General features: G+C 31.7%; 1 protein-coding gene across 8 annotated transcripts; it reads left to right on the top strand.

The window, feature by feature from the left end:
* Positions 1 to 1,630: 1,630 nt before the first annotated feature.
* Positions 1,631 to 23,977, top strand: LOC107064094 (organic cation transporter 1). 8 transcript variants are annotated; one of them, XM_089178406.1, is made up of 11 exons: positions 1,636 to 2,899; positions 8,111 to 8,839; positions 9,142 to 9,869; positions 11,482 to 11,868; positions 19,948 to 20,206; positions 20,280 to 20,371; positions 20,689 to 20,892; positions 21,024 to 21,273; positions 21,916 to 22,047; positions 22,125 to 22,482; positions 22,795 to 23,977. In XM_089178406.1, the coding sequence occupies exons 3-11, from the start codon at positions 9,744 to 9,746 to the stop codon at positions 23,015 to 23,017; spliced, it is 2,031 nt and encodes a 676-aa protein (XP_089034532.1). In that variant the 5' UTR covers positions 1,636 to 2,899; positions 8,111 to 8,839; positions 9,142 to 9,743; the 3' UTR covers positions 23,018 to 23,977. The 8 variants fall into 8 exon arrangements, with proteins under 8 accessions (XP_089034534.1, XP_089034536.1, XP_089034532.1 ...); XM_089178408.1 differs by having other exon boundaries at positions 1,631 to 2,899; positions 8,111 to 9,869; positions 20,286 to 20,371; XM_089178403.1 differs by having other exon boundaries at positions 8,111 to 9,869.
* The last annotated feature ends 140 nt before the right edge of the window (positions 23,978 to 24,117 follow it).

Here is a 24,117-nt window from a genome sequence, read left to right as displayed (position 1 = left end):
TTCATTGATTAACAAAATAAGATAACTGTGAATAAATAAAAAGATTTTAAATTATAAAAAAAAATTTTAATTTTGCGATGCATCTTGTAAATCTGATGAAAAATTATGTGTAAACGGGTCTTAATCGATTGAAATTTTATACAATATGATTTCGATTTTACTTTTTTCTGAACTTTTATTTATTGTTATCAAAACAAATAGAGAAATTATTTTATCTTAAACTACCATAAATCAAATAAATAGTATAAAAATATGGATATTGTAAAAATATTTAAATCTCTAGTGTAATTTACAAATGAAAAAAAGACTTATTAAAAATCGATATTTATTATTATTTGTAAACAGTACATTTATTTTGTAAAATTTTTTAAATAACTTTTCTAAATAAATATATACATAGAACCACTCAATACTAGAATCTTAGAATAATACTCAAATAACTGAATAAAATCTTATGTCGCTAATAATCCCCATTGGTTGATGCGACATTAAATAAAGCTATAAACAAACAAAAAATCTCGATTCTGAATAACTATTGTATTGAGTAAATATTGCATGTTTAATGCTTTTGTAGTAGTCAGTCTATGAAGCAATCAGTTATGGTAAAAATAATTACTTCATGAAAATAGACTTGAAATTTGACGACTCTTGATCAAAGCTGTTGTTTACGTCTATTTCCGTTGGCGTCTATGCTGCCGCCTAGTGTTAATAGCAGGAGATGCGCGTTGGTATTCGTGGTGTCGCCTATTGTCACTTGCGGGAAATAGGGATCCTATAGGAGGGATGCGCCATGTACATTGCTGGGGGACCGGAACTCGATTTTGCGCGCGAATGATTCAAACATTGAAATAATTATGAAATAATGAATTGCATCAAATACAGAAAAAAAGAACTATATTTAATGATAATTAAAAATTTATATTAAAATAGAATAGGTTACACGAAAAAATTATTATAAATTCAAGCGGTCCCCCAAAATTTTCAGCCAATGGCACATGAGCTGAATATGAATGGCGCATCCCTCCTACAGGATCCCTAGCGGGAAATAATCGAGAAGTACGAAATTTTAAAAAAACCAACATGTGTCAAAATGTATTAAAATTACACATGTATCGAATTTTCAACAACTCAATTAATTATCAATGTAACGTAATAAATAAAATATTTAATTAATATGAAGAATTCAGCGAGTACGCTAGTTACAATAATTTATGATGTATAATTATAGTTTATTCGGATTAAAATCAGAAACAATTAAAGTTATAATTTATGCCTAGCAAATTACCATAAAATCAATTTCCAAATAAATAAGATTTATGATTAATTAGCAATTAAAGATATGTATATATAATCAAATTCCTAAAAAGCTATTTATCATAACAACAAGAAAGATTGATATCTTAATTGATAATATTTTCTTTTATTTTCTTACATATCTTTAAATTGCGTTGTGTTTTCGCGTTCGTTTGATAGAAAGCGAAAGGTAGGAAGAAGGTCAGAGAGTAACGACAATGTGGTAGAGTTTTCGCGAGTAGAGAGGAATGAGATCTTCAGTTGGTTAAAAGTTGGCAAGAAAGGATGATCGAAGGTAAGAAGAAGAAAAAGAAAAAAAATATGAGTAAGAGTAAGAGTAAGACTAAGAGGAAGCGGAAGAGGAAGAGGAAGAAGAAGATATAAGGAATATTGGTCGTTTGACAAACAGAGAGAGGGAGAAAGAGAAAGAGAGTAAGAAAGAGAGAGAGTGGTTACTACGAGGTATGTTCGTGGTGAGATACGAGAAAGGGTTCCAAGCCTGACGTGGAAATCTAAATCGGCGAGAGTGCTCCGTACTCGGCTTGCCGCACAATTACCGGGCGGCGAGTGTCGAGGAACCCCCCTTTTATATTAATAGTTGAGATAGTCGAGCGTGTCGGTGCGATGAGGGCCAACCAAAGAGGGAAGAGCGAGTGAGAGAGAAAGAGAGAGAGAAAGAGAGAGCTAGGAGGACGAGAGGGAGGAGAGGATGTGTCGATGGCGAGGAACGAAAAGGAGAGGGAGAACGAAGAAAAGGGAAGGAGGACGCACTATCGTGAGTCACGAAGAAGAGAGAAAGAGAGAGAGAGAGAGAGAGGGTACGAGAGGGGGCCTCGAAATGATAGATAGGAGGACGGGATACCGTGGACCCCTTACGACACCGTTGTTTCAGTTTCAGTTCGCGATGGAGGCTACTTGCTCCTTTTAGCTGGTACCACTGTGACTCTCTTCTGTTCACAAAGGAAAAGAAAGAGAAACAGAAAGAAAGAGAGAGAGAGAGAAAGAAAAGAGGGTAAAAATTGTTACTAGAGGGTGGTTAGTCCCATGTGAATGAGATAAAGTAAACGCGTTTGAGAAGAAGATATATATGTAGGAGTACGGTAGCACGAATTAGTTTTGAAGATTTCTCGAAGGGTTGCCTTTGTTAAGGGGTGGGAATAGTGGTTCTTAAGAAAATCATTGAACGTAAAAAGAAAGAAAGAGGTCCTGAGTAATAGATTGAGACAAAACACGGAGGTAGCCGGATGTTGGACGGTGCAGTGATTCGATTGATTCACTGAAGAGTGTTCGTGGCTTCCACCGAACTTCCGAGTGCCGCGTTAAATGCGTGAGCGTACGGGCATATGTGTGACTCGTCCTATGGTAGCGCCGGTCGTACAACATACCGTGATAGCTTTGGCTAATATCGTGTGCGACCACACGCCGAGAAAGCTCCGCCTGGTGGAGAAGGACCACGAGAAATAAAGAGAAACACAAAGAGAGAAGAGAGAGAAAAGAGAGAGAAAAGAGAGAAGGAAGAGAAAGACAGAGAGAGAGAGAAAGACCAAAGGTGGTGATGGTTTAGTGGTGGTTGGTGGTCGTGGTGGTCTTTCAAGACGCGAGGAAGGTATTGAAAAATAAATTCCCTTTTTTTTTATCTCTAAATATTTTAAAGTGCTTCAAATACTTCTATCCTTCGTATAGGACAAACAAATTTTGATAAAGCATAGAAATACAAAATGTATATATCAATAACTTTATTAAATTTCTATAAATAATAATAACTTTATTTCATTTTATTAATTATATTAATTGATTATAGCTTGAAATAAAATATCGTATTACCGTAAAGAATAATCGTGTAGATTAAAAAAAATATCGTAATATTATATATATTTGCAAGAGATCATTAATTTCCTTTCACATTAGAAGACACAATTTCTTATGAAAAGAAAAAGTATCTAAACGAGTTGTGATAAAGTAACGAATAAAGAAGAATAAGAAAGCGGGAAGAAGTTTAACGGAGAAACTGCAAACGAAACGAATAAAAAGAGAGAGAGAGAGAGAGAGAGAGAGAGGGAGAGAAAAAGAGAGAGAAAAAGAGAAAGAGAAAGAAAAGCCGAAGGCGTGCAAAGTAGGATGACATTGTTTGCACCCGTGACGTCACTCGTAATTCTAACGAACAATGAAAGTGCACGCGTGCATGAGCGCATATTCGCGTTGCCGCGACCCGGAGTTTAGGGTTACTCCTCTTCGAATGAGGATGGCCAAGATTGCTTCTACTTTTCTTAGATGAAAACAACAATAGACATTTCGTTAGCTCTTTTCTTTGAAATCTTTTATTTGTTCAAGATAAGATTTTCGTTGATATCTCTGAGAGTTTCGCTAATAATTTAAAAAACCAATGAACAAATTTTTTTATTCAAAAGCATGTCGATATTAGACATTCGATGCTTTCTTGTATTTCTCTATTTATTGCAAAGCGATGTATATTAAATTACATTGATAAATGTTTCTCTATCTAATAAAGTGTCAAATGTTACAATGACAAATGTTTCTGTATCTAATAAATTAATCTTGTTTTCGTTTGCATTAGAGATAACAATATTTGCGATGAAAAAGATATAGTATCATGTGGAAGTATATTATGTAGTAAAGAGCAACGTGTAAATGTCGAATCATTTCTACTATTTCCAAGTTATTACTAATAATAATAATGTATATATATATATATATATGTTTAAACGGGAGTCTAGAGCCAACGACAGTCTCGTTGCAACCACGACGCTGTGCAGATGCATTTTATCTGTGTGAAAGGGCTTTTTGTATGTATGTAGATATACATATTTGAAATTGATTAGTGAAGAATATATGTAATCAAAATAATCATCTGGCGACCACAACAAAGACAAGAGATATATGACAATAAGATTAGTTATTTTTATTTACTATTACATTCTGTATACTATACGGAAGTGCAGTCAGAGCCAACAATAGTTTTACTTCGATCACATCAAGTGGGCGTCACATACGAATATACACCGCGTGAGCGCAAATAAATTGTATATATGTACTCTAAGTATTCTTTAGTTATTCTTTTAATCGAATTAAATAAGAAATATTAAATAAAATTTCATTCAATTTTCTTATCTATCTTATATGTATAACATATGTGTGTATTTTATATGCATTTTTATTGTAAAAATGCTTCAGCAATTATCGATTACTTTATTGAATAGATAGATATAAAAAGAAAACTAAGTTATCTTTATTAATTATGCCTTTTCATTTATCGTTTTATGATCTTCTATAAAAAGCATATTTCTTTCTTTGTATGGAAGTTCTCTCGTTGTTATTTGCTTATTGAATTGTTTCTTGAACTCATTACGAGATAAGAATCGTTGATTCTTCTTATCAGAATGATCTAATAAAAAGTTATAAATGAATAACGAATATTATATTAATTTGGATTTAGTTGTTTATTTTTATAAAAATTTCACTTAGATAAATTTATTCCAAATAAAGAGATTAGTAAAAAATATGGAAGTAACGTGATAAACCATATTTTTTATATCGTTTCAAATATTATCGATATCAATAAGTTATATGGAATAATTCTAAATTACTAATTATAAGATGTATTATTTGAACTTTGTTCACATTATCATGATTCATTTTTAAATCAAATATCTACATCTATATTTGTTACTATTTAGTAATTAATTTACATATTAACAAAGAAAAATACACTCTTATTTAATAAATATAATAATTTGAGATTGCCGACAAAATATTGATAAAATTATTTTTTTCTTTAAAATAGATATTAGCACAATTACATTTATATTTATCCAATAGACCGAGCGATATATATATATATATATATATATATATATTTTATTGACATATCGATATCATTTGGAGATATTAATATGTCAATAATTACGACAGAAAAACTGCACGTTCGTTTGCTCCTAATTGGCCAATGTTTTTCTTTTTCCACGTTGCGTATGTTATTATTATTGCGCGACTTTGACATAACAGAACTTATAGCTAAACGTCTAAATCATCGGCAATATCGTGACAGTCTTAATTTAGAGTCTAACAGTAAGGAATCCTCTTTTTTTTCTTTCTTCTTTTTATTTTATCTTTCTGTGTCATTCATGCATATATACGAATACATACATACATATACATATGCACAAGAATTTACCAATGGATCGAGTTGTATCCCTCTCCCTATGCACTTTTCAGTCTCTCACTGCAGTTCTAGGAGCACTTGCATCTTATCTTTAGTGTTTTTCTTTTCCTTTTTCCTTGACTTAATTGAATTAGATTGTAAAGAAATGAAAAATAGAAGGAAATTTTATAATCTTCGATTGAATGCATTGCTTTTCAAAAAAAAAAAAAAAAAAAATAGTTTTATTAATTTAACCCTTTGCGGGGACGACAACTTTTTTGGCCGGGGTAGTGGCAGGTCGACGCGATTTTCGCGAACGTGTTGGGCACCTTATAGGTACGATAAAATAATTGTATATATAAATTATCTTACAAAAACGTTATATTTTGACAATTGATCTATAATTACACCTTTAAGAATATCATTTCGCAAATCTAATCTGTGTATTTTACTTTCGTGTGGTAATTTATAAAACATTGACCAAGATGCATTCTTGGTTTGTTTGATCGGCCAGGTCAACGCCGCCCATGAATTTTATGTAATTAATAATAACATCGGGCTTTCTAATAATTGTTTGAACACCATGTTGAATTTTTTTCGTTCTATGTCACCCTTTCTATCTTTTCTATCGATATAAACGAATAAAAATGTATATTTTATTAAGTAAATAAACTTTTAATTGATATTTTTTGTTTGTTGTAATGATAAAAGAAATGAAATGTGAGAATAAAAATGTAAATAATTGCATACGTTCTCTTAATGTGTATCAGAATGAAGATAATATAATTTAAAAATTCGATATAATTGGAAAGAGTTAGAGGGAACATTGAAAATTAGATGGAAGTTCGTTCACTTTGATTTGATTTTATGCATTTGGCACAGAGAGAGTCGACTAGCAAATTACACGATTTGCTACGATTCCCTCCTTTGTAAGAATATTTCGTAAATTTCAATGAAACATTGGCCGAATAAAAATACAAATTACATTTTAATATTTAATTAAGATAGAAGAAACATTTAGAATAAATTTAATGATTAAAATAAAATTTTAATTCAAAATAATGAAAAAAAGTAATACCTATTAAACGAGAACACATATTGAAATAGATAAGAATAATTAATCAATGAAACATTTTTCTGTTTCAATCTATCAAAGTTATCAAAACTTTCTTCTTTTGCTACTTATCGATGATCATTAAATTCATTACGTTCGGAGATATTGTGCCAGCAAATAATATTTGCTAAGCGGACGAACAGATAGGAGCCATTTAAACGAATGATAAAGGGAGGGTTATATTATCACTTCGCAGTACCCGGCCACGGTTTCGCAACGCTTCGTTTTCTCTCTCTCTCTCTCTCTATCTCCTTTTCTTTCTCTTTTTTCTCTCTCGCTTTTTCGTTCTCAAAGAATAAACGAATGAATTAAGATTTTGGTTAAACAATTAGAAAATTATGCTTGTTAACAAAACAAAAAAATATATGGGTATATAATAAAAAACGAGACTATATAAATTCATAAATATTTTGTCGTATTTATTTTTTATTAAAATGCAGTATAATTCTTTCCATATATATATTTATAAATATATGTGTGTGCGTATATTTGTATTAATCAAAGATGAATTAAAATTACTTTTGACTGAATGTCGATCATTAAAAGAAAAGGACAATTACTGTGTCACCTGTTGCCCCTTTCGATTATCCTTAATAGTAGTCATAGCTCGTATTAGAATCGTCCACGCGACGCACACGCGAGTCGTGTTTTAAATAAAAAAACATTACCAGACGTAGAAGTTTTTACATAGATACAAATATTTATTTACATAAGAGGAATGTGAATCACGTACGAGAAACGTTTTTTATTTGCTAGACATTCGTATGCGTTTACGATTAATATTTACGAGCAGTAACTCGATCGCAGCTGTGTATTTTTTTTCCTTTTTATTTTTTATTGTTTTAAATTTATAAATAAAATCCTTTTCCATTACATTAGATTACAATGAATAATAAATAGTTATTTTCCGAGTATATTTTTTACTACCAATTGTTTTTTACGTTTACTTTCATTTAATTATTTTATTCTGGCAACGTAAAAATGTGTTTATGCAAAAACAATTTTTCACGATGCGATTTATTTTTCGTTTTATCTAATGTAATTCTCGAGATGAAATTCAAGTAAAATATTTATTTATTATTATTAGTTGGCATTAAGAACTCGAAAGTTACATTTATTTGCATCGCATAATATTAGAAACGTGTATTTAATTATAAATATCGGCCTCGGTAAAATAAAATAATAGTTCTTTCATTAAAAACACTTTTTTTTTTCAAAAAGGACTTCTTAATTAAAAAGTTTTTAAATTCTCATTTAATTTAATTTATTAGTCTCAAGATATTCTAATTTATCTGATATTTAATATGAAATAAGAAAAAGCAAGAAAGAGATATACAGATAGATAGATAGATAGATAGATAGATAGATAGATAGATAGATAGATAGATAGATAGATAGAGAGAGAGAGAGAGAGAGAGAGAGAGAGAGAGAAGAAAGGAAAGGAGATCTGAGGGTTATAAGAATCGTAGAGAAGTAGGTTTATATAGTTCCTCTGATCAATCGGTTGAATGATCAAAGAAACGAAAAGGGCGATTTGTTTTCAGAAAAGCGGAAGAGCAGCGGACGGACCTTGCTTACGTTAGAACTGAAGAACGAAGAGGAGAAGGAAGAGGAGAAGGAAGAGGTGGTGGGGTGGTGGTGGTGGTGGTGGTGGGTGTCAGCAGCTACCGAGACAACGTCATCGAAGATGATGCACGAGAGGATCAGAAGAGTGTCGGTCTTCTCCGGTAATGGTTGATTATTATAAGCTTCTCACGTATTAAAAGAAATGCACGTGTTTGACCATAGTGCGAACAGGACAGTTCGGTTCCTGACAGTTCGGCACCAATCGGAAATCAACTTAGTCTTATCTCGAGCTCCTTAGCGCATGTGCACGTGCGCTTTTCGATCTTTTAAACTTCTTTTCGTATAATTTATATATTTTTACATACATATCTTTGAATCTATTTGACACGTGGAAGTGGTGCAACAACGACAACGACGACGAAGAAGAGGAAAAGGAAGAGGAAGAAAAGGAAGAAGAAGAAGAGAAAGAAGAAGAAGAAGAAGAAGAAGAAGAAGAAGAAGAAGAGGAAGAAGAGGAAGAAGAAAAAAAGAAAAAGAAGAAAAAGAAGAAGAAGAAGAAAAACAGGGACGACCTCGACAGACGACACTTTGATTTACCAAGCATAAAGCTCAGCCAGCCGCGAATTACACGTCGCAAGATATCGCAAGTAAGAAAAAGCAAAAGTGACCGGAGTTACTTACTTCCTTTCTCCTAATTAAAGCAGTCGGTGAGTTTACGTTGGAATTAGAATTAACGTACTTCCCTCCTTTTGATTAGTTCTCCTATTTTTTAATTTATGAATGTGAAGTGTATTCTCACATAAGATACAGAACCATATCTCGTTGTTAAGCGACGATTTAGAAAAAGGGACTAATTTTGAATTTTATAAATTTCAATATCGTCTACGCAATGTTCGGTATGATATTACCTGTTGAGATTATTATTATGGTGGTTATTATCGATAAGAAAAAGTAAGAGAAAAGATATTGGATTATGAAAGAATGAGCATCGATCAACATTTGTTCTTAGATCGTCGTCTCAAAGAAAGAAGTAAAAGAAGAAGAAGAAGGTATATACGTTCGTTCTCCAGTAGAAGGGTGTTTCGAAAGTAGACGAGGCCAAGCACTGATCAGACGCGATAGCAAACACCGTTCGAAGCTTCCCACTTTTAGATTTGTTCCTTGTTGGAAAAGAGTAGGAAAAGTTTGTTTTTTTTTCTCGTTCGTGTTCGACATGAGAGATAAAAGGCAAGAGATATTTCGAAGGAACTTAAAGTTTTTTCTTAATTCGAGGGGTACGCTCGATTCTTTGATAACAAGTGCTTTAGAAAAAAGTTGAAAAAGTGTTTCTCCTTCTCTTAAAAAGAGAAGAAATTAAATAGAAAGAAAAAGAAAGAAAGAAAGAGAGAAATAGAAGAAAAAAAGAAATTAGTTCGAAATCGTGTGGCCATCTTCGGTGTGAGGATGAGCTACGGCGGTCATGCCGTGTAATTCGAAGGGACACCACGTGAACCACGTCTCATCGTGCCGAACTATCCTAGTCGTTATCCTCGTCGTCGTCGTCGTCGTCGTCGTTGTCACCGTCACACTGACGCTGTTGAAGCGCGACGGAGTGCCAGCAGCTTTGAAAAGATGAGCTCGATCGACTTTGATGAGGTGCTTCTACATGTGGGAGAGAAGGGCCGATATCAAAACATCATGTATTATCTTCTATGTATACCTGCAACCCTTCCGGCTGCGTTTCTGGCCTTCTCGCAGGTAAGTACCCTTATTTCTTTTTTTTATTTTATATTAATAATATTCTTTTAATAATCGATCAATTCCTTTATTCGATTACTTCGATGATACTTCTTCATTTAAAAGATAAAATTTGTTTCATTAATTTTTTGGATTTAAAATTTGGATATCTTTTTTTTTCAAATACCAAGTACATTTATTTTATATCAAAATGAAAAATCTTAATGATCATACAAATATGATGTATGAATTGTAAAACCACATTTTCTTATACTTCACATTTATATTTCAATATTATTTATATTATACGAAATGAAAATAGAAACGTTTATTAATCAACAATGATTTATTTCATTTTTTTCATTTAACTCCGATCGATTTTACGTCATCGAACAATATTTGCCGTCAATCAACCCAACCGTTAATACCCTTGATAATATTAGTTTGTTTACGTAAGCGATTTTAAATATCCTACGTTGAAGGAAATATTTTCAAAATAAATATAATTCGATATATCGAATAGACAATATCGAACGCGTGCGGCTACCTATTGTGTATTAGATAGTATAACTAGTTTTTTTTCTTCTTTAATTTTTATAATTAGTTTCCTGCAACTAGCTAGTTTTCCTTCAATTTAAGTAAAAATTTTGTTATATTAATCTTAGAATATATAAACTGATCGCAATTAAAACAAAATCTATGTATAGAGGAAAAAGTAGTGATTACCACGCCCGTTGTGAATCACGTTTTTGTTTGCATTTCATTAATCTTGCTTTTATCCTTAATATAGTTTGTAGATTTATTCGTATGACAATTAATTTTTCATTAATGATACCATTATTTTTTATCAGATAAGAGTATTATGTAGAGTATTTTATTGTCTGCCTTTTATTGTATTTAATTACATTACTTCGTTAAATAATAAGAAACTTTTTATTCATATTATCGCGATAAAAATCTTCCGAGATTTTTCAAACAATTCTCCTCCTTATTTAGCTCATGTTTTTCGAGCATTATAAATAATGAATAAAAAAATGAAAAGAAAATAAATAACTCTCAGACGCGAATAGCCTTTTTCTAATAGTCGTCACTCACGCGCAAATCTTGTTTCTCGAGAAACGAATTAGAATTAGCATCGTCTCATCGACGTTTACGAACATTGAAACCTGCCAATGAACTTTAATATTCCATTTTAGATAGTAGCAATATTTATTTATGTAACTGTATTTGAAGTTGCATGCTTTCAAAGAACTTCATTGATCAATCACATATCTAAATTAAGAGAGATTATCGTGGGTATCGTTTAATAAACAATCCTATATATAAAACTTGACTATTTATTTCTTAAAAAGTTTCTATCTCCTTTGATTTAGCAGAGATCAAAGATTTATCCGGGAAAATCCCAAATGACAATATATGCAGGATATATACGGGCAATTGCAACATGCAACATGTAAACAGACTATTTTTAGTAGTATAAGATATGAATAAAATTGTTTTTTAAATTTATATATGATATTTTTAAAATATTATAATTAAAAATTATAATTAACGATTAAAGTTAATGATTGGAATTGACAAAATAAAATAATCATTTAATAGTATTAGAAAAGTCTGAAATATTTCTAAATAGGTGTTCGTGAGTGCCTCACCAGAACACTGGTGCAAAATACCAGAATTGGAAAATTTGACGGGGTTGATGACCTTGGAAGAGAAGAAGGCTCTTTCTTTGCCATACTCCATAAAAGGAGATGGCTCCGATAGGAGAGTTTATTCGAGATGTCAGATGTACGACGTCAATTATACAGAGATTATCGAATCGTGGTTGCAACGTGGAATATCACAAAATTCTAATAATACGATAAATTCGTATTCGACGTTGCCTTCCTCGACATCGTCGTATCATTCCACGAATCAATTACCGCCACCTCCTGTCAGTAGTCCTGATTGGCCAGTCAGCAAATGCCAACATGGTTGGATTTATGATAACAAGGATTATGACAGCACCCTTGTCACAGAGGTAAACTCGACTTTCTCTCTTTCATTACATATTTTCTTAAGATATATTTTTATAATTTCATAGAATTATAAACATTTTTTCCAACAATATTTACATAATTGGAGTATGAATAAGTTTCCTCGGAAATTTTCAGTAAGTAGCTTTTCCTTTCCAGGTAACATTTATCTTCTGAGTAAGCGTAATACTAAGTAATCTCGATTAACGACCACTAACGAGGTAACCCGAAGAATAATTTATTAATTGAGTAGTCAACCCTTTTAACTTATGGTCATTGGACCATTCATTATATAATTGTCGTTATATTTTATGAAGGTACATCATGGTAAATATAAAATTGTGAGATGGAGTTGGTTGACTGCTTCTTTCTTACTCGGTTTCTCGTCGTTGTTCAGTCATGCTATTTGCATAATACTCCTACTACGTCTTGGTAATTGTCAACGTCAAATTTCATCTTCGTGGAGCATCGGGTTTCACGACCTACTTTGCCTTGGCCTTTGGCTTCGTTGTATTCTATTTTTTGTGTGTGAACATCGTTGTTTCTAATTGCAAGTGTCCATAAGGGTCCATCGAATAAATTCTTCTGTTTTCGCTCGATCGACTGAATATTAAAGAAATTAAATAATAATTAATAACGTATCATACCGTGGTATATGTAAAATGTGTGCTAGTTAGAAAAACATTTTCATTATCCTTAACTTAACTTTATAAGACAGAAACATATAAATAAGCTCGTTGAAACAACGAATTGCGAAATTAATGGGAATTTGTAAAATTAATTAAAGCTTATTTTATCTTTAACGAGATATTAAAATTCTAAATGAAAATGAAGAATAAAAGAAGAATATATGAGTTTGTTTTGATGGATCTTATATATCGTGCATTTAAATATATATACACATTTTAAGAAATTCTTTGTTTAGGAAAAGTTTGTGGTCACATGGCGACGTCTTATAAGTGTCTATTAAAGCGGTTATTAAATTGTCGCAATTAGACAACACACGGTGACTACGAGCTGTTAGCGCAACAAGAAACATAACTCTCCGGGTCGAGGATCTACGACTGTTCTCCTTTTCTCTCTCTTTCTTTCTTTCGTTTTTTTGCTATGCGATCGTCAAAGCTCGTGATACAGAAACATATTTTAAATTTCAAGTCGGAATTAATTATTTTAACTGTATCATCTTCATACTCGGACGTTTAAAAATACACATTAAATTGACAGAAGCATTGTTGCACATATGATTCGAGTTAATATATATTTTCTCTTATTCTTACAACACGTTTCTACAAAATTCCTTAGAAGAATCAACATAATAGCATAATTATCGATATATGTGTTATTTAATAAATAATTACTTAGCAAAATTTAAAGTATTATTGACCGATCACGAATATACTCGCGTTTGCACAATGTAACTTAAGAAACATATTAGGTTTTTGCATATAATAGCTAATCAACAATATATTAAAGATATCTTAAAGATTTAAATAATAGATTCGACGTTAATAAAACGTGTCATTAAATTGCAACGAGACAGCAAAATATTGGAATGAACAAAAATATAGAAATAATCAGATCGATGTAAAACAAAATGGATGGTCAATGACATCCACCAACATATAGATGGTTCTTATAAAAAACAAATGTGATGTGTTAGTTTACATCGAAGATGGAGTTTCTCATAGATGATAATTATGATTTATACATGACGTAGAAAATTTCTAAAGAAAAACGAAAGATAAAGGGAAAGAGAAAGAATGTCAACAGGTGAACAAGGTTGATGAGCAACAGAGTGACTGGCCGATAGGTTGCAGCTCTGGTGGCGTCAGCAATTGCCGACCAATTTACCTACCCCCGCATCCGGTCATGTGATATGTAACATCAAACGCCTCGCACAACGCTGCTTACTACTCTCTGCATATGTCGAGGGTATATGTCCCCACATATTTCACGCGATACTGTTTTGCCATAGTAGCCAGACTGCTAGACGCCAATTTTAAACTTTCCTTATTCCTTTTCTTAGAGATAATATTAGATCTTATCAGAATCTTACACATTCGTTTTTAAACTATTTTCGATTAAAATCATTTTTCTAAACTATTTCTTTATTGCAATCGAATAGATAAGAAAAATATTCATCCTTACTGATAACGATTGGGAAGATAGAAGGAAGGGTAGAGATGGGGGAGGGAGGAGTTAGGTGTCATACATTATTTATCTAATAATAATAATATATTTTGTAATAATAAAAAAAAGATTCTTGAAGAAAAAAAGCTTATAATGTCTCAATTTAATTATTAAACGTATACGTGTTTTCTTGTTATGTTTAATAAACAAAGATTAAAGAAGAACTATCAATATTCTGTTATGTAGATCAAGTATCTGCGTTGATGAATGAAATTCGACAGAAAATTTTTTTTCTTCCTTTCTTTCTTTTTTTAAATGGATCGTTTAAAAAAAATGGGGCCGTTTGTTCCAGTTCGTGTTAGGAGAATTTGCTATCGCTAACTCCTACCGGCTCTAGCAATGCAGAGGGTATATTACCGCGTATTTACACGCTCCGGATTTACGCAGACACATGACGCAAAGAGCCATCGAGGCAAATCCTGTCCTTCCGTTTTCCGTTCTTCATCGCTCTCACTTTCTACCATACGAAGTGCTTCGTGATACGTTAACCACCCCTTCGTAACGTTAAACGCATAGCTTTCTTCCTTCCCGCATTGGAAAACGATGAAAACGAAACGTTAATCGTTTTAATTAAAAACGATCAACTCTACTACTCGTTCATCGATCCTTTCGAAACACGACAAAAAAAGAAAAGTAACGACAAGGTGCAATTGATTGGTTTAACTGTAATTGTAAGTTAAGATCGGTTACGAAATCCAATAAAATATAGTTTGCGAGAAACGACTAGTTGTGTAACAATTGAAACTTTTCTACATTCCGACCATTTTATTAACGTACGTATGTACGTGATTGTGCTGATTGAAACCAATTTGACGGAGGCTTATACTTTAAATGATTTTTGCACGAAATTATTTGCAACGATTAATCATTGTTATGAGTTCTTAACTTAATTGTTATTAATTGCGATCTAATATTTATCATTTCTGAAATAAATATAAATTTTATGATATATTATTCTTTTTTATTTATAACGAGATATTTGAACGTAAAGAAAATTTGCAAAATTGATTTGGTAGCTTCTCGTTCCCCGACACAGAAGTCGTCGTTCGATGAGTTTACCGGCCACATGTCGACACACGGAAAAGACAATGACCCGTTCCGTAGTATCGTGATGGCTGAAGTAGTTAATACGAACCTCCTAAATCGAGCACAATAATAAATCATCAGATCGGAAGTAATGCTCAGAAGCAGACCAACCCACACGAAATGTTATTTTAATGTATCGGTCATATTTATTCTTTCTATTTTTATTCTTTCCTGCTTCTTCGATGTTTCTTCGATGTTTCTTTGATGTCTTAGGATATTAGACAAAGTGAAAAATAAATGTCGTTTTTTTTTTTTCAAATCTTTCATACGATATTCATATTAATTCTATATAGAATAATTTACATAAGTTAAAATCGTAAACATTGGATTGATATCAAATGAAATAGATATATCGAATATATCGAAATGTTCGTCGATCATGATCAGTACGGAATCTATAGAGACGTATTTTCATGGGGATCGCCGTATGATATACCTATTCTCGGTCATATCAATAAAATTTTCGAAGTGTGTCAGGGTGATAAAATCTATATGTGTGTATCATATCCCATCGTCCTTTGCGTGTACTCGCGTACGTTGCCCTTGACAATAATTCAATAGCATATTATTATACGCGAGTGCTCCTGTCTTCCCGACGCAATTTACCTTTTGCGTTTCACGCAGACATTAAAAGTCCGTGAGTGTCAATTTGCTTAAATCAAAGTTCGTGTTAAACCCATTAACGCCCACCGGGAAACTTTATTTGCCGGGGCCTAATAGACACTCAATTAAGATTTGGCTTATTTGAATATGTTTACTGACGAGTAAAATGGTATTCCTTTACTTAAACGCGCGAATATAGGATAGAGTGTATTAATTCGTTTTGCTTAGACTGTCTACCTGACATGAACACTATTTCTACTATGATTTTGTGTATACGAACGAATTATTCTTACAACCGATAGGTATCCTTTGACACCTTCGAGTTACAATGCAAATATCTTGGGAATAATTATTTAAAACTAATATCTGCTTAATATTTTTTATTTTAAAATACCATATAATTAATTAAAAAACCATTATAGGAATCGTTAAAAATTTATTAAGGAAAAACGATTAAATTAATATTAATTGAAAATTTCGAAAGGTATCGTTTAACATCTTTGGTAGGAATAGTGTTAAGAAAAAAAATAAAATCAAGTTTTTATTATAATAAGTCACAAAAGGTAATTTTTGTAGATATTTGTTTTTTTCCAAAAAACATACAAAATTAAATGTCAAAAGTAAGAAAAAGCAAACAATCAAATAGTCTCTTATTATTTATTGCTATTATTAGTACTAGATACTTTTAATACTTGATATTAAATTAATTGTATTATTGCGTGATCAATATGTTAGACAATTAATGAATAACTATCTACAACATTAATATTTCCTATACATGTACTTAAACCTTTTAACAAAATTGATAAATTTTAAAACAGTCTTATTAAAAAATTAAGAGAAACGAGAAAGAAAGAAGGAAAAAAAACGGAATCGAGTTACTCGTCAAAATAGATAAAAAGAAAAAAATCGAATAGATTGCTCGTTATTATTCATTATTATTACCATTAGATATATTATCAGATACTGTTAATATTTGATGCTAAATTCGTAATATTATTGTACGAAACATCTAATATCAGGTATCAAAATAAATACAAAGCAAACAATCAGATATCATTATAAATATTATTTAATATATATGATTTATAATACATATATTAAATATATTAATGTAAATCGGCGAATAACAATGTACTAACATTTCTTATGCATACACATAAATACTTTTTAAATTAATTAATAAACTAATGGATAGGGGAAAACGATTTTATTAAAAGAAAAAGAAAGCTGAAGAAAGATAAAAGACAAAAAGAAAGAAAGAGACAGAGAAAATAATCCTGAAGTAACGATAGCGTCAAAAAAGAAAAATCAAATATCGTTATAAATAATACATAAATAATGTAGTAATTTTTTCAGTATAGACAAATTTTTAAAATTATATATGGGCCATTTTGTTCTATAAACTTTTTGTCATTTCATAGGTAACTTCATAATACCATTCATTCAAAATTTATCTTTTTCTTCAAAAAAGAAATTCAGAAACATACATTTCGCAGGCCTCCATTTTTTTCCAATTAACTCATTAACTGCCAAATTATGTTTTGTTTTGAAAATGTTGATATTTTTGGAAAAGTCCCAAATGGAGATTGTGGCAGGTCGCATGAAAGAAAACTAATAAGAAACTATTTATTTTATTATGTGCGTCATCTTATACGTACAAAAATAGCTATTATTTATTCCATTTTTCCATACAATCCACATATAACTAAGTGATGTACGTAAATTTCCAAAATTTCCAAATGGGTGTCGTGGCAGCTAATGGGTTAATCCAATGAAACAAATGAAAATCTCTGATGATGCCAAATCATATGAATATTAATATATTGTACTATCAACGAATAAGTATCTATTAAAATTTCCTATTTGTCTATTTAAATTCCTTTTAATCAAATTATTAAACTAATCGATAAGAAAATTGTCTTATCCAATAAGAATAAAGAAAGAAAGAAAGATAATAACGCGAAGAAGTAATGGCGTGCAAACGTGCGAGTCGCGAAAGAGTCGATCGAGTTTAGCGAGAAGGACAATAGGGAGTTTGGAAAGGTCGATGGCGAGGGGTCAGCGAGGTAGCGGCCGGGGCACGTTCCTCCTGTCAACGGAGGGTGATGGACACCTCTCACTGTGGGAGCCTACCAACACACTATTACATTATATACACATACTTATACCCACACGTATGCATGCATGACGTCGACAAACCGAGACCATCCATCGAGCTTTGGAGCGCGCGTGCACACGCGAGCCCAACAGACGCCATTGAAGAGAAGACCACCCCCTCCATTCACTGACACTCACATCATCAATCTCTCTCTTCTCTTTCTCTCTCTCTCTCTCTGAACTCTCCACGAATCGACGCGAATCACTGCGTTACGTCGCGTTGACGATCGACGAATGACGTTGCGTGTGACGATCATGTTTTCACACGTGTGCCTACTTCGTTCTTTTTCTTCCTATACCTTTAATTCTCTTTACAAAATCTTTAATCATTCAAGATGATTATTATTTCTTTTTCCTTTTTACTATCAACATTTATTCCATTTATTTTCTATAATAAGAATTATTCTTATCCTCGCAAATTAATTGTTCCATTGTGTCGAAATTGAAAAAGTAATAATAGCATAAATGATGTTAAGATTGATCATTTTTCACATTCTTATAATATTATAGTATTGTAGAAGAAAATGAAATTAGGTATCAAATATGACCCTACATGACTATTCATTTTACCATAAGATATTTATGACTAACATTTTTACAAATATAAATTATATCATAATAATAATAGTATAACTATACTTGATTATTTGATTCATAGTATTATTTTGTACATCAAATCTTTACAATAATATTTTAGGAAAAAATGTAATTACATATTATCGTATGTGAGTTTTTTTTTGTTATTATGAGTTATTACTAAACTATTGATAAAATATAATTAATAAGTCTTTTTTAAAAAATACCCGCATTAAACAGTTGTTAAACTCATTTAGGAATATTATTGATTTACTTGTCACTGATCGTCTCTAATCAATCGAACATTGAACCTGTCTAATATACCTCGTACTTTAGCGAACAAGTAATGGAGCTAGTCCTATCATTTGTTTTATAGTAATAGGGTCCTGACATACGGGTGTGTTACTCTTTATGCAGGAGGGACAAGTTACGAAATCATAGGGGTCAATGACTCGTGTCCTCCTTGTTGACGTCACATTACATGAATGTAACTATAGTCATTCATAACTTTATTTCGTATAGTGAAAATAAATTTATCTGTCATTAATATCTAATTAATATATAGATATATATTAACGTTACTTTGTAAAATCCGTTATTTCGTTAAATGATGCAACTCTGATGCAATCTGACGCAACTCTGAAATAACTATACTGACATTTTTAAATATGAAAGAAGTTAGGGTTACATACTTCAATTAGGTAATGCATAAATTTACAAGAGTCGATTAGTTAGTTTGAAATTGAAATTTGATCTTTAGATCAGATCCGATAGAACAGCACGACTAACAAAACATTAATTTTTAAAGTACAGGAAGAGATAAGAACAGATAACTATAAGCTAGAAATTATTGTAAAAACAAAAAGCAGACTTTAAAGAAAGATCGTATTTCAATGTCATAATTACATACTCGCCTCTTGTAAATTCATATATACGAGTAACCTCGCTATTTTCCTAAAACTTTTTGTGTATAATAAATTCTTCTTATATGCTTTCCTAAAAGCTCCTAGTTGTTTCTAATAAAACTTAGGGTTTTCATGATTTAACTGAATTATACAATTTAATTCTGACATATACATATAATGTCCCAATAAACATTCTACCAAGCATAGAAAAACAAAGAGATCGATATTAGTTTATTAATAGTTTTACAATATTTTGTTTTCCATTTTAAAATAAGAACCTTCAGTTTCAGTGTTGTTAAAAAAGTATGCCACATTTCAAAATAACTGTTAAAAGACAATTTATAATTTTTTAATTTGGTAAAACAACTGTTGGGATATTTTGCATATACATATAAATTCATAAAATAAAATGTGATAAATCATTAAATACTTTAATTTAAGGAACAAAGTTGATTAAATATTTGAACATAGCTGATTGTTACATACTTTAAAAGAAATTGATCAGCTGATTAGTATTTACATATATTAGAATCAGGATTTTAACAGCATCGTGCATCCACATAGCTAGACCTGGTATGCGACAACAGCTGGTGGCCTTCAACGTCAACGACATTTTTCTATGTTGGGAGCCTTTTTGGTAATGTTGTATTTGGATGGATCGCTGACAAATGGGGTAGAAGAACGGCCTTCTTCGCAATTCTCTTCTTAGAAGTTATTTTCTCGATCGCCACAAGTTTCAGTCCAAACTATGTTATCTACACGGCATTGAGGACAGTGAATGGCCTATTTTTTCCTGCTATTTATCAGATACCTTTTATACTTGGTAATAAAAATAATTGTCTATAGTATTTCTTATTTTAATCACGATTATTATTTGATACGCTTTATATTTCTAGCTTTAGAATTAATGGGTCCAAGATATAGGACTTTTGCTGGTATGGTCATCTGTATGTTCTTCGCTAGTGCAATGTCACTTCTTGCACTTCTGGTGAGTTTTTAATTATTTTATATTGCAAATGATTTTTCATAAATAAACGTATAATAGCTATTAGTTATTTTTACTCTGAGTATTTTCGCACGTAAAAAAAAGATAATTTAAACTCAAACTCGTTAAACTTCGGAATATAAGTTTTTTTTGAAGACGTATAATAAAATTATATTCAATTATTGAACCAAGATTTATGATCGTTCCAAAGAACATTCCGCCGATTACAACGCTCAACGAACATACATAAATTTTTCAAAGTAAATAAATAAATCCAATATTAAACGAATAACAAAACATGTTTTGGTTTTTTTTATTAGGGTTACCTATTAAGACATTGGTACACACTATCATTAGCCACTTCAGTACCCTTCGTACTTCTCTTCAGCTATTATTGGATCATTCCTGAATCTCCAAGATGGCTATTAAGTAAAAACAGAATAGACGAAGCAGAGGTGATCGTTCAGCACATGGCCAAAGTCAATGGCAAAACAGTACCATCTAATTTTCTGAGGCAAATGGAGGTAATACCAAGATGGAAATAATGTTAATTAAAATTCTTTACAAATCTCTACTTGTCGGTTTTGATTTTCACTTAAAATAAGCAATCCAAAGATCGTCAGACATTTTTCGTAGACGTTTACGATGTTTCCAGGTTGAGATAATGAAGAGACAAGGTATCTCTTGCAATGGCAAGAACACTGGAAACGTCGTGATAGATATTGAAGGGGAAAACAGGTCGCCACCACCTTCAGCAACACCAATGGACCTCATCAGGAATCCGAATATTAGAAAGAAATTCTTCATTCTTGCTTTCGATTGGGTTGCGAACGCTGTAGTTTACAATGGATTATCCTACAACACAACGAACCTTGGTGTTTCCGATTACTTGGCCTTCTTCATCGGTATAGATATCAACGTTGCTCTTTTCTCGATAACTCGTCCTTGGTAAACGATCGTGCTCGTTATTACGACGACGGCAGTCTGCCTGTAAATATGTTTTTATCATACGTCATTGCGGCTGATGTTGCCTGCATAATGCGATCGCGTCTTCAACGACGACACACGCGTACCCGTCGCTTGATTGAAATGGACGCGAACCCATCTAAATGGTGAACGCACCGAGTAATATACAAAGGGGCTCATTGAAAATCAACACCCGAATGATAAACTATACGCTTTATCGTTAAATTCTATCATTCGTTATTGCAACAATATTCACTATATCTTGAGATATTTCTACTTATCGAGCAAGATCTAACTACTTCATTTGATTATTAAATTATTTAGTAAAAAGTCTATTAAATGTCAATAATAATATTATTAGGTAGATTCATAAAGAAGCATCATTATAAAACTTTCTTCTAATGAAACAGCAAATATGTATGAACAAACCTAATAATTATTTAATTATCGTAATCTATTAAATTATTGTAGACAGTAAATATAAGATTATGGTTAGTAGGACAGATCTTGTAATAGTCGGGATAAAGAAATGAGTAAATTCTTTTGCTATCATTAAAAAACTGTTCTAATTAATCTTGCAGGTGGTATTGTGGAAATTCCATCATACGTGATTACGTGGTATGCCATGGACAGGTTGGGAAGACGATGGGTCCTATGTTTAACAATGCTTCTAGGTGGAGTTGCCTGTGTCTCATGCATGTTTGTACCCGAAGGTACATTTTTCAATAACTAGATTTCAAATGTTACATTTTTTCGATGAACAACTTACACTCGTTGACCTTTGTCACAGTAGACGCTGTCTGGGTGACGGTATGCCTGGCAATGATCGGAAAATTTGGGATCGCAGCTTCCTTCGCTGTTTTTTACGTGTTCGTTGGTGAACTTTTACCTACGGTACTGAGGTCACAAGCAATGGGAATCGCTTCTTTCATTGCTGGTATCGGCCTACTCACTTTTCCTTACATTGTCCATCTTGCTATCTACTCCAGAGTTTTACCATTGATCATAATGGGTTCCTTGAGTGTGGCCGGTGCTCTCACATCCATCTTCCTTCCGGAAACACTCAACATACATTTGCCACAAACGATCGAGGAAGGTGAACTCTTTGGCGCTGATTTCAAGCTGTGGTCCTGTCCAATGATACCAAAGTTAGTGTCTTTTTTATCTAATGTATTTATGCGAATTGATTTATTTAGTTTTATTATAAATTTTGCAATCAAATTATATGATACTTTATGAGTTTAAAATATATTCCCATAGATCTTAGAACTTTGGATAAATTATTGTATTTGACTTTAAATTTAAATATTCAAATGTGTAATAATATTTAAATCATGAAAACTACGTATACCAATTTAATTGTTAATCATGCGTATGTGTGTATCATTATAAAACAAAATCTTCTTATTGTTAGTATATTTTTATGATACTTTTATGAACGAATGTTTTTATTTGTTTAGGAAAGACGCCAAAAGAAAATCAGAAACCGTGCCGCTTAGATATCTGGTAAACGGAAAACCAGAAAAAATTGCGGCAAGGAAAATCTTAGAAGCAGAACAGGAAAGTCAAGAGGCGGAATTAACGAAACCATTGACAGATGATGTAGAAAAGGAAAAAGATGATGTAGAAAGAATGTCCGAGTCATCAAACGAAGAAACAGATCGTTTGAGAAAAATACAATGAGGAAATTTTCCTTTATTTTCCGTCATTCTTGAAAGGATAAAGCTTCCTACTATTTCGTATTATAATTTGTCTCAGTATAGGCACATCGCATTGTATATTTATTTTTCCATTTATAATGTATAATGCGCTTCACATTTGTAAAGCCTATCCTGTGTACCTGTTCAAATTCTCGTTTCTTCACTGTAAAGAGATCTATCGATCATTATTGATCATCATCGATACGAAAATCGATGTCTTTTGTTTTCAGAGTAAGAAACAAAGAGAGAACTGAGAGATCGTACGTTTAATGAAATAAAATTTATAAAAATTCAAAGAGAAAGAACTAGAGGGGCTTCGTGATATTATAATAGTAATATATATATAGTATTAAAAAAAAACCGAAATTATTATTATTTATCGTAAATATTCTTGAAAATTTCTCGAAAGATAATATGGTTTGTTCGCGGAGTCGCTCGACGATTTAATTCTTTTATATATATATATATATATAAAGTTAAATAATTAGCTAAACATTTTTCTACGTAAACGTAAAAGAAAAAAGAAAACGTTCTAATGACATCAACTCTTCATATGAGTTTTTTGTTTTTTGTCATTACATGTATAGAAACATCATAGATCGTTAGATGAATAGTTAGACTTCGCAATAAATAAGGAAAAATTCTTTTTAAGAACTTCGATACAAATTAACATTTAATATACATAGCTCTTCGTCTTTGTCTATATTAAAAAGTGTGATAAGTTTAATGTTTAAGGACATTTTTCAACATTTATAAGTCGCTCCAAGAGTGATTATCAGCACGAAAGATAAACTTCTCCTTACATTGTTCTTTTTTACAACATCGAATGGACCAAATCGAGATTACAACGCGAGGAGAAGAAAATCGTCAAACGAACGAGCTATTTTCGATACTCTTCATTTGTAATACTTAAAGCGAGAATACATGAAAAAAGAAACCTAAATACCCGTTGTATAAAATCATTAAAAAAAAACTCAACGAATCATGCCGACCATCTCATCCGTGGAATCCTTTTTTTTCAAATGATCGTCGCTAAGGAGAACAAACAGTCGTCTGTTTGTGTTTAATCTGTCATTTCCACGA

Source organism: Polistes dominula, unplaced genomic scaffold (assembly GCF_049000335.1).
Source record: "Polistes dominula isolate Pdom_NZ unplaced genomic scaffold, Pdom_raw_medaka contig_77, whole genome shotgun sequence".
Classification (NCBI taxonomy): Eukaryota; Metazoa; Arthropoda; class Insecta; order Hymenoptera; family Vespidae; genus Polistes; species Polistes dominula.
The sequence above is the reverse complement of the archived record's forward strand: the minus strand, read 5'-3'. Positions and strand labels throughout refer to the sequence as shown.